This window comes from Lithobates pipiens, unplaced genomic scaffold (assembly GCF_037356315.1).
Source record: "Lithobates pipiens isolate NorthernLeopardFrog02 unplaced genomic scaffold, aLitPip1_a1.2 Scaffold_28, whole genome shotgun sequence".
NCBI classification, from domain to species: Eukaryota; Metazoa; Chordata; class Amphibia; order Anura; family Ranidae; genus Lithobates; species Lithobates pipiens.
The window spans coordinates 5,289,157-5,301,783 of NW_027507789.1; the positions used below are offsets into that span (position 1 = coordinate 5,289,157).

General features: G+C 47.2%; 1 protein-coding gene across 2 annotated transcripts in view; it reads left to right on the forward strand.

Annotated features, from left to right (window-relative positions):
* The window catches only part of TEKT3 (tektin 3), a 38,219-nt gene that overhangs the window by 8,295 nt on the left and 17,297 nt on the right, over nucleotides 1–12,627 (forward strand). For both annotated transcript variants that reach the window (XM_077458616.1, XM_077458618.1), the window contains exon 2: nucleotides 2,823–3,430. In XM_077458616.1, the coding sequence (XP_077314742.1) occupies nucleotides 2,852–3,430 (579 nt within the window). In that variant the 5' untranslated portion in view covers nucleotides 2,823–2,851. The remainder of the gene's footprint in view (nucleotides 1–2,822; nucleotides 3,431–12,627) is intronic.

Sequence of the window (12,627 nt, forward strand, 5' to 3'; positions counted from 1 at the left end):
TATTCAACCTTAGTAACTATGAAACTATGAAAAATTATCAGAAATAATGAATGCTGTATCTAAATAAATGGGACCTAACAAATTAATAATAGATAAAGATAATAATAATAATAAAAACTTTTTATTTTTCTTATTTATTATTAATTCGCTCCGTTCCATTTGTTTAGTTGCGGCATTCGTTATTTAGGATAAATTCGTATTTGTTTTGTTCACTAACAGCCAAATTAGAAATTAAATTCCAATACCTATAGTTTAATAATGAGTTATTCTTTCGAATTTACAAATTGCGATCAAAACGAATGACTCGGGGGGGGGGGGGGGAATGGATGAATTTTTCGGAAGTGCACATTGATGCGTCTGAACACTCTTAAAGCGTTTAGTACTTGGGCATGCATTCATTCATTCCAATGGCCAGAACGAATAAATATTCTGGCCAATGGAATCCATTAACGCTCAAATGCTTGATGTGCCAAAACGCAATTTGCAATACGCAGCTTTAAGCTCATTTTTTTTTAAACAGCCGTTCAAAGTCCAGAGTGATAAAGCTTGTCTGAGCTTTCAAAAAAATAAAATGGGACGGAGAGCTGATATTACACACTGTAAAGCCCAGTGAGGAGAGCTCTGAGAGCTGATTGGAGGAAAGGGGCACCCCCCTTTTACACAGGAACAGAGCTGAGGCTGTCAATCACAGGCTGTGTGTTGGAGCTCCCTCCCCTGTTACCTATATTTCTCTTGGTGTCAGGAAACTTGTCAGAAATGTCAGAGGAACAAACTAGCAGACAGAAATGACACTCAGCGCTCTTATTTGAATCAAGTACACACTATAGAGGGATATGATTTGTCCAAATTTCATGTCTGAGGTTTATTACCACTTTAAGCGAGTCAGCTAAGTTCTGAGACAATTTTCCTCTGGGATGAGTTGGCCTCCAGGCCTCAGTCCTACAAGCCTACCATAATGCCCACTATACCAGTCACCCATATGTGTATGGCTTCTATTAGGTAACCTGGACAGGCATTGCTTTCTTAGGAGATGTTTAGGAGATGAACGAAGGTCTATATGGCAATGGGCCAGTCTTGGCTTAGTGGTAAGTCATGGTGTGAAGCAGGGCTGGACTGGGACAGAAATTTGGCCCTGGACTTCATCCAGACCGGCCCACTTACATTTTGAGTGCCCCATCACTAGCCACTTACAACAGAGTGTCCCATCAGCACCACCTTACATGAGAGTGTCCCATCATCAGCCCCCTTACATGAGTGTCCCATCATCAGCACCACCTTACATGAGTGTCTCATCATCAGCCCCCTTACATCAGTGTCCCATCATCAGCCCCCTTACATCAGAGTGTCCCATCATCAACCCCCTTACATCAGAGTGTCCCATCAGCACCACCTTACATGAGAGTGTCCCATCAGCACCACCTTACATGAGAGTGTCCCATCATCAGCCCCCTTACATCAGAGTGTCCCATCATCAGCCCCCACTTACATCAGTGTCCCATCATCAGCCCCCACTTACATCAGTGTCCCCATCAGCACCCCCTTACATCAGAGTGTCCCATCAGCACCCCCTTACATCAGAGTGTCCCATCAGCACCCCCTTACATCAGAGTGTCCCATCAGCACCCCCTTACATCAGAGTGTCCCATCAGCACCCCCTTACATCAGAGTGTCCCATCACCAGCCCCCTTACATCAGAGTGTCCCATCACCAGCCCCCTTACATCAGAGTGTCCCATCAGCACCCCCTTACATCAGAGTGTCCCATCAGCACCCCCTTACATCAGAGTGTCCCATCAGCACCCCCTTACATCAGAGTGTCCCACTGAGCCATCGGCCCACCGGTAAACTCCCAGTAGTCCCGATGGCCAGTACATGCCTGGTGTGAAGGTACTTGAAGCATTTAGAGCAGGGGTCTCAAACTGGTGGCCCTCCAGCTGTTGCAAAACTACAAGTCCCATCATGCCTCTGCCTGTGGGAGTCAGCCTTGCAATGCCTCATGGGACTTGTAGTTTCACAACAGCTGGAGGGCCACCAGTTTGAGACCCCTGAGTTAGAGAGAACAATACATGTACAATTGGAGGTTTTCATTGCTTGCAAAGTCATTGACTCATAAGACAGCCATACATAGTTACATAGTTAGTCAGGTTGAAAAAAGACACAAGTCCATCCAGTTCAACCAAAAAAAAAAAAAAAATATATGATAAATATACCAGCTCATATACCCAATTCTATACCCACAGTTGATCCAGAGGAAGGCAAAAAAAACCCCAGCAGAGCATGATCCAATTTGCTAAAGCAGGGGAAAAAATTCCTTCCTGATCCCCCGAGAGGCAATCGGATTTTCCCCGGATCAACTTTACCTATAAATTTTAGTACCCAGTTATATTACGTACACTTAGGAATAAATAGTTAAAAGATCCATACGTGGATCAAAGTTCAGCTGGTTCCCCAGGGAGAGGCCGAATCTCGATCCATCTATGTCCAGGTTGGTTGCACAGAAGTCAATATCTCAGTTGACTTCTGTAAACCAGCCTGTCAGGCTTTTTTTGCTTCATCAGTACCTAGTGGCCCATTCATCCTATTGGCTATCATCACTCTGATGATGTAATGCAGGACTGTGAGACATCTCACCAAATGTCATTCTTAAGAAGGCATCTGCTTGTCCTTGGCCAATTCCACATTTTTAGACACCCTTTCTAACGTGTTTTTTTTTTAGGTTTGGTGTATCTACAGCTCATAAGTTTTCTGGTGTTGCTACCATTTTTGATAACTCATTGTCAATGTTTAAGCAGCCCTGTTTTGTCTTCTACCTTCTTTCTACAGACTACGGTGGTGACTCCACTCCATCCACCATGGAGATCCTGGGATCAACACTGACATCTACCTATGCCCGACCTCGGCCAACTCCTACCAACTTTCTGCCAGCCATATCCACAATGGCATCAAGCTACAAGAACCGCTTTCCCCACTATAGCCTAAGTCATAGTTTGAGTCTACCATGGAGGCCCAGCACCTACTACAAAGTTGCCTCAACCACCCCAACATTGGCTCCCCTGTCCAAGAGCGCTCCTGGACTCAGTCCAGCTCAGATTCTACCCTTCGCCTCCAACAGGACTGTGCTTTTCACTAGGTACTCCCCCGACGACTGGTACAAGTCCAACGAGAGCAATTATAGGGATTCGGAGTCTTCCAGGCGCAGTGCTGAGAGGCTTCGGGTGGATACCAGCCGCCTCATTCAAGAGAAAGATCAGAAGACCAGAAGGATTCAGACCGACACCAGCAAAGATTTGGGAGAGCGGGTCAATGATATTGCCTTCTGGAAGTCCGAGATCGTTCACGAAATCGACCAGATGATCGGTGAGACGAATGCTCTGTCAGAAGTCAAGAGGCGATTGGAGAGGGCACTTGCAGAAACAGAAGGACCTCTACAGGTAAGAAAAATTGTTGGGTTCTCAGGAAAGGTATACAGTGGACTGATGTTCAATTATGAAAATTTTGGATGGTTAGAACGTTTCTATCAACTTCTAATGAAATACCGTTTAATTCACTTCTAGTTAACGAGCTGTGTAAGTAACGTATTAAGAAAATATGTCTGCCCCCATGTACATATAGAAACACATTGTGGTGAATCCTCTTTGCCTACCATATGGAAAGCTAATATAAGAAGGTGTATACCTTTTATGTCTTTTGCATAGGCCTGTATATACGGTAACTTCCAGGGAAGCACTGGAGACCTTCGACCTCTGCTTCCCTGCTAGTTCTATATTGGTAATGACAAATTTCCATGTACTATGCAAATTGTGCCATAGTGCTTCAATGTTCCTGAAGGACATTTTTCTAGTGACGTCTTTCCATCATTTAGCCTTAGCTTTCATTGTACCTCTCAGTATTTGGTCACATGATGTCAGACATTTAGATCACAGATCTGAATTGGGTGCAGGTAGCTAGTAGGGATGAGCTTGTGTTTGTTCAGAAACAGGTTTGGGTCCAAACCCAGAAGCCAGCTGTCATTCCTTGACTAATGGGGTTCCCAAACCCGCAGCTGACATGACATCAATGCTTGTGACATTGACCTAATATGGCATCCTCCCATAGTGCCCCCCCCCCCCCCCCCAGCCTGCTGCAGAGCCTCCAGCCGCCCAAACTGCCCCTACCCTTCAACAGTTTCCCACTGTACTTCCATTCTCCCACAGTGACCCTGCAAAGCCTCCTGGAGAGCCTCCTCTAGAAACATCATTGTCTACAAAGCTACCAAGTCTTCTACAACGTCCCCCAACCCCTTCCAGAAAACCCATCCTCCCCCATAGATACCCAGCCAGAGCCTTCCAACACTTCAATACATATTTTGCATTCCCGACCTTTCATTGCATGAGTATAAACTTCTTCTTTTTTTTTTTTTTTCACTGTTGGGCCATGGATGGTGTGGGAAGAATTTCCTGGGTCGTGGTCTCAATAAGGTTGAGAACCCCTGATCTAAATCAAGAGCAATGTTTGCCTATATGGAGCTGTCTGTGACCTTCTTTGACCTGATCTTCTGAGGTCCTGGAGGAGAAATGATTTTGTCTGAGATTATTATCAGTGTCCAAGTGTTTTCCTTGTATCTGAGTGTCTGTGAGAGCTTTTAAAGTGCCATTGTCACCTAATCCATTGGCAAACACGACTCAGCCTGGAATATTAGATGGATCACATGAACCAGTCGGCAGGACTCAGACAAACACAGAGCGCAGTCAGTTGTTGACAAAGAGGTAATCACCAGGTAGTTGCTGAGGGACTCAGTACAACAGAGACACAATGACCTACTAGCTGTCTTTATAAAGTCACAGGTGTGTGTATAGGTTCACCGGAGGAGGTTGTCTTGGAATAATGCTGCCGGTAGACACAAGGTCATATTTGGCCAGGTGATGGCCTTGTGTCAATGACTGACCCCTTACTTGAGATAAGGGGAGCAGTACCCTCTCATTTCCTCTTCCCATCTCTATTCACCTGAAAATCATCACAAATCTTGGGTTGGGTGGAGCTTACAAGATCATCTGACCATCCTCTTAGGTCTTTGGGTGGCCATGGGGTATACAGTGTTTAGAGCTGCCCTACCATTTGTAAAAAGTGTTTGCACTGGGTGCCCATCGTAGGACTTTCAGCTGTGCAGCTTTTTGTTTCCCATTAAATATAACTTATGGCTTTAAAGTGGACCTGTCATCAGATATATTTTAAATGTTAAAGCAGATCTTCACCCACTTAAACAAGTTCCCTCCACTCCGGCCCTTTTCCTCCTTTGTTTTTTTTTTTTTTTAAATAGCTTGGCCATGTTCTCCATGCTCGATGCTCGTCATGAGCCTAGGCCAGTGGTCTCCAAACTAAGTGCGGCCTGGGGGCCAGATGCGGTCCTTTGATTGCTTTTATCTGGCTCTAGGGGCATTTCCCCCCCCCCCCTCCCCACTGTCAGCAATAGTGGGGCATAGTTCCTGCCACTAATACCAACAGTAGTGCAGAGTTCCTCCCACTAACACCAATGATGGCACACTATTCTTCCCATTGACACCAATGAAGGGGCACTATTCTTCCCATTGACATCAATGATGGGGCACTATTCCTCCCACTGACACCAGTGATGGGGCACTATTCCTCCCACTGACACCAGTGATGGGGCACTATTCCTCCCACTGACACCAGTGATGGGGCACTATTCCTCCTACTGACACCAGTGATGGGGCACTATTCCTCCTACTGACACCAGTGATGGGGCACTATTCCTCCTACTGACACCAGTGATGGGGCACTATTCCTCCTACTGACACCAGTGATGGGGCACTATTCCTCCTACTGACACCAGTGATGGGGCACTATTCCTCCTACTGACACCAGTGATGGGGCACTATTCCTCCTACTGACACCAGTGATGGGGCACTATTCCTCCTACTGACACCAGTGATGGGGCACTATTCCTCCCACTGACACCAGTGATGGGGCACTATTCCTCCCACTGACACCAGTGATGGGGCACCATTCCTCCCACTGACACCAATGATGGCACACTATTCTTCCCATTGACACCAATGATGGGGCGCTATTCTTCCCATTGACACCAATAATGGGGCACTATTCCTCCCACTGACACCAATTATGGGGTACTGTTCTTCCCATTAATACCAACAATGGGGCACTATTCCCCCCCCCCCCCCCCTAATACCAATCATAGGGCAGTGTTTACTGCCACGGATGTCAGGACATTTTCTACTTCCACTGACCACAGTGCACCCTAAAGTTTGAAGGACAGTAAACTGGCCCATTGTTTAGAAAGTTTGGAGACCCCTGGCCTAGGGGAATGATGTGCAAACTGCCCGTTCTGCCTCCTATTATATGCACGTCAGATATCCCAGGGGGCATAGCCTTTCATTCAGAAAAGGAAGAGGGGCGGACCTATCGGCACATCATCAGTAGGCCTGCCCAAAAAAGCCCAGAAGAGCCAGCAAGCCTCTCGATGACATCAGAAAAAACATGGTGGCGCAGGACAGAGCGGTGGCAGGAGAGGATTGTGGCGGGACAACGCTGGATCCGCTGGATGGGCGAGTATCTGAAATGTACAGATACTACTTCCCGTTTAAAAGGGGGTAGAATAAAAAAATAAAAAAAAAAGGGGGGGGGGGGGGGTTTGAGGGGGTTGGGTGGAGATTCGATTTAAGTGCAGCACTCTCAATGGTATATAGTGTAACACTTCAGGTATTTATTAGGTCTCACCAGAGCTTTTTTCTCAGAATAGGTGCAGGTACTCCCCACTTCGGAGTCACCCCTTGCCTCCACCCAGTACCACCCTTTTTTAGAGAATACAGAACAAGTGTCATTTTGTGCTACTAAGTAATTTGTATAGAATTTGTAAATGTTAACAGGAAAAGAAGTAAAAAAATAAAATAAAAAAAAAAGCATAAAAAAATGATGCAATCCTATTTTACATACAGTATTATTTTGTGAGTGTTTAGTTTTGCATAGAGAAGAACGATGGCAGAAAAAAAGTTGTCCATCAAGTCTGCCTCTAACTGAAATTTTCTTATATAGCTCCTGTGTACAAAAAAAAAAGCATCCAAATTCTTACGAACCTCAACGAGGGGCCCCGTATGACCCCCAGAGACAGACCACTGTCAGGGATTACAGATGGGGCACAGATGGTGCAACCTGCTGGTTCTCACCACTGTACACCACATTCCCACCATCTAGGGTGAAGGTTGTCCCCTGCAGCTGTTCAGGAACCACCAGTCCCAGCATGCTTTGCTGGAAATGCTACATAGTTGGCAAACTTGGAACTATGGACAAGACTGATGCAATAATCAGCCACCATCACTAACATAGCAGTCGTTTTTTTTTTTTTTTGTTTTTTTTCCTGTCTCCCCTTTTTTATTACAGTTTTATGACTTGTTGAGTCTACCAGGAGATCGGTGACTTTCTATTTCCCATAGCAGGTCCAGCAAACAGTCCTTGCACCCGTTGTCTTTTATTTGTTTGATTTATACCTTCTTTCCAAAGAATATATATATAACCTGTTGCTTCTAGCCTCATGCCACTTACGTAATGCATATATGTGTGGCGGCACAGAGGGTGGGCTTTAACACCAACGTTCCCGTGCTGAGAGCGCCCTCGTTGCTTGCTCCCAGCACAGTGACGGCGTTGTTATAGATCCGCTCTCAGCCTGTCGTTATTATGGAGAGACTTCTGATCATGTGACCATTATGACAGCCTATCGCAGTGGTCATGTGCTGGAGAAGTCTATCCTGCCCGCTGGGCATTAAGACCTACTTAAAGATACATTGTTGTTGGGTGGGAGGATTTAAAAAGTGTTAGCTGGAGTTGGGCTTTAATTTGTTCATTTCTTATAGTAGGCCTTCACCCTCCCCCAAACCCCCCCCCCCCCCCCATTACTTTACGCCATCGCTATGCCCCTCCTCTCTCAAAATCACAAACTAATTTTTTTTCCCCCTGTGCTGGGGAAATCTTAGGAGGCTGCTGGTTATACGACTGTGCCTCCTGGGATTCCCTTATAGCACAACCCAGAAGGCTGCATGGTGTACTACTCACACATCCCAGGAGGCCGCAGGGTGTACTACTGTGCCTGCTGTGATACCTACATCACACATCCCAGGAGGCCGCAGGGTGTACTACTGTGTCTCCTGGGATAGACACATTACATATCCCAGGAGGCCGCAGGGTGTACTACTGTGCCTCCTGGGATAGACACATTACACATCCCAGGAGACCGCAGGATGTACTACTGTGCAACCTGGGATAGACACATTACACATCCCAGGAGGCTGCAGGATGTACTACTGTGCCTCCTGGGATAGACACATTACACATCCCAGGAGGCTGCAGGATGTACTACTGTGCCTCCTGGGATAGACACATTACACATCCCAGGAGACCACAGGATGTACTACTGTGCCCTCCTGGGATAGACACATTACACATCCCAGGAGACTGCAGGATGTACTACTGTACCTCCTGGGATAGACACATTACACATCCCAGGAGGCCGCAGGATGTACTACTGTACCTCCTGGGATAGACACATTACACATCCCAGGAGGCCGCAGGATGTACTACTGTTCCTCCTGGGATACCCACATCACACATCCCAGGAGGCTGCAGGGTGTACTACTGTGCTTCCTGGGATACCCACATCACACATCCCAGGAGGCTGCAGGGTGTACTACTGTACCTCCTGGGATAGACACATTACACATCCCAGGAGGCTGCAGGGTGTACTACTGTGCTTCCTGGGATACCCACATCACACATCCCAGGAGGCCGCAGGATGTACTACTGTGCCTCCTGGGATACCCACATCACACATCCCAGGAGGCTGCAGGGTGTGCTACTGTTCCTCCTGGGATACCCACATCACACATCCCAGGAGGCTGCAGGGTGTGCTACTGTTTCTCCTGGGATACCCACATTACACATCCGAGGAGACTACAGGGTATACTACTGTGCCTCCTAGGATACCCACATTACACATCCGAGGAGACTACAGGGTATACTACTGTGCCTCCTAGGATACCCACATCACACATCCAAGAAGACCACAGGGTATACTACTGTGCCTTCTGGGATACTCACATCACACATCCCAGAAGGCCGCAGGGTGTACTACTGTGCCTCCTTGGATACCCACATCACACATCCCAGGAGGCCGCAGGGTATATTACTGGGCATGTAATATGGTGTGTCACTGGGTGGGGGTAGCTGTCTCTTCCTAATTCTTGCAGCCAGCACCCTGATGATGCACCACAGTGCATGCATGTCATCAGAGGGGTGGCTTCAAGAACCTGGAAGAGACAGCCTGCCTCCTAATAATGCCACAGATGAAAATTGGCGTAGTGGGACAGCATCATGACGGATCCCAATGGAACATTGCTGTGTTTTGTGGACTACACATCTAAAAAGGTAAGGGGGTGACCTTCCCATTTCAAGTCCATTTAAAAACTACATCCATGGCTACCCTGACAATGTGGCTGTGTGATTTCACTGCAGAACAACCAGCGTTGTCACCGTATCGCAGGAAGTAGCTGATCTACTGGCAGGTTCAGCAGATCATTAAAACTGTCACAAGGGGTTAAAAATGTGATTGTTATTTCAAAATTACTTTCAAGTAAATTTTAAAAAGATAATTCTAGTTCTGTAACCACAGAAATAATGCCATATTTCCGCTTTAATAACTGTAGTGTCTTTACTGTGTATGATATACAGTAATCTCCCAAAAGTAAGTACACCCCTCACATTTGTGTAAATCTTTTCTTCTCTCTTTTCATGTGACAACACTGAAGAAATGACACTTGTCTACAATGTAAAGTAGTGAGTGTACAGCTTGTATAACAGTGTAAGTTTGCTGTCCCCTCAAAATAACTCAACACACAGCCATTAATGTCTAAACCGCTGGCAACAAAAGTCTGTACACCCCTAAGTGAAAATGTCCAAATTGGGCCCAAAGTGTCAATATTTTGTGTGGCCGCCATTATTTTCCAGCACAGTGTCATTACCGTCAGTGTTGTCACATGAAAAGATAGAATAAAATATTTTCAAAAATGTGACGGGTGTACTTATTTTTGTGAGATTCTGTATATATAAGTGCGCTTGGTGACACACATGGTATCTCAGACCCCCCCAGGCTGCTTTGTAGCAAACAACGTATCCAGGACCTTCTATAGAACGTTCTGTTGCTACAAACATTGTAACAATGTCATCCTGAGGAATGGCCAGCGATATAATGAAACACTTGCCCCGGGACAGGGATACATTGTATCAACAAAACATTCCATAAACCGCAGAGAGTACATTCCAACACAGACAATGGCACATTCCCAATGAGCCTCTTATAGGAGGACAAAGAGGATTCAAGTGAACTGATAGAGCTGAAGTGAGCCAATCCTCTTAGATCTAGTGGTGAATGTTGGAGAGTTAAACCTACTGACAGTCTCTTCTATCTTTGGAGACTAAATTGGTAAAATCTTTGTGCTGAGTTCCCGGGTCTGTACACCTGCTGTGCCCATTATGAGGGGTTTCCGCCATCCCTACACGGAGTTCCCAGGTCTGTACATCTGCTGTGCCCATTATGTGGGGTTCCCGCCATCCCTACACAGAGTTCCCAGGTCTGTGCATCTGCTGTGCCCATTATGAGGGGTTCCCGCCATCCCTACACGGAGTTCCCAGGTCTGTACATCTGCTGTGCCCATTATGAGGGGTTCCCGCCATCCCTACACGGAGTTCCCAGGTCTGTACATCTGCTGTGCCCATTATGAGGGGTTCCCGCCATCCCTACACGGAGTTCCCAGGTCTGTACATCTGCTGTGCCCATTATGAGGGGTTCCGCCATCCCTACACGGAGTTCCCAGGTCTGTACATCTGCTGTGCCCATTATGAGGGGTTCCCGCCATCCCTACACGGAGTTCCCAGGTCTGTGCATCTGCTGTGCCCATTAGGAGGGGTTTCCACCATCCCTACAAGGAGTTCCCAGGTCTGTACATCTGCTGTGCCCATTATGAGGGGTTCCCGCCATCCCTACACAGAGTTCCCAGGTCTGTGCATCTGCTGTGCCCATTAGGAGGGGTTCCCGCCAACCCTACACGGAGTTCCTAGGTCTGTACATCTGCTGTGCCCATTATGTGGGGTTCCCGCCATCCCTACACAGAGTTCCCAGGTCTGTACATCTGCTGTGCCCATTATGAGGGGTTCCCGCCATCCCTACACAGAGTTCCCAGGTCTGTACATCTGCTGTGCCCATTATGAGGGGTTCCCACCATCCCTACACGGAGTTCCCAGGTCTGTACATCTGCTGTGCATATTATGAGGGGTTCCCGCCATCCCTACACGGAGTTCCCAGGTCTGTACATCTGCTGTGCCCATTATGAGGGGTTCCCGCCATCCCTACACGGAGTTCCCAGGTCTGTACACCTGCTGTGCCCATTATGAGGGGTTCCCGCCATCCCTACACGGAGTTCCCAGGTCTGTACACCTGCTGTGCCCATTATGAGGGGTTCCCGCCATCCCTACACGGAGTTCCCAGGTCTGTACACCTGCTGTGCCCATTATGAGGGGTTCCTGCCATCCCTACACGGAGTTCCCAGGTCTGTACACCTGCTGTGCCCATTATGAGGGGTTCCCGCCATCCCTACACAGAGTTCCCAGGTCTGTGCATCTGCTGTGCCCATTACGAGAGGTTGCCATCATCTCTGTGCCAACGTTCCAGGTCTGTACACCTGCTGTGCCCATTATGAATGGTGGCCACCAGGGGTCAAGTCCTGGGGAAAAAAAGTGTGGGAACTCCCACCCAAGATCCACTCGCCCACCAAAAAAAAAAAAAAAATGATACGCTCATATGCACGAACGCTTCAAAAGTGGTATTTTTCATCCAATTTTCGTATTGTGTGAATGAAGCTTAACTGTTAGTACATAAAAGAAAACCCAATCCTCAATAAACATAAATACGGTAATTCTCTGAATAATCAGCATTCATTCCATTGTGCTTCCATGCAAATGTGAACATCATGTTCTGATCTTTATTGGGGATGTTATTTTGTATATAGAGTGTTTATGTGGTGAGGTTACACTTTTCATTGAACAGAGTTTGGATAACACAGGGTTAAACGGAAAGGTCATAAATGAAGTGCACATTATCTGGACAGAATGCTTGGGGAGATAGTGATGTGTTCCTGCTTAGGAGATGTATGTTAGCTTGAGGGGGCTGCAAACTCTGCAGGGGCTCCAACACACACTCGCTGCTATTCCAACCCTTCACATATTTCCACATAAACTTCCCTCCTGGCATTAAACTTTGCCAGGTATTGTGCCCAGCTTGCCACCCCAAACTGATGTTCCTCCCTCAGCTCACCTCTCTCCCTGCATGTCCTGTGAGCAGAATAGCTGTGCTCCTCCTCTGGGTTCTCTCATCATATGGCACTGAAGATAGAGGAGGGGGGATTCAGCGGGACACACAGAGCAAGTATGCAGGAGACTGGGGGGGGGGGGATGAGGAGACAGAAAATCAGGAGGGGGCAGCGGGGAGGAGCATCATGAGAGGTCTGACTAAATTACAAGCTCTTAGCAGCAGGGACCTGATCTACCCGTCAGCTAGCTGTGATTGACA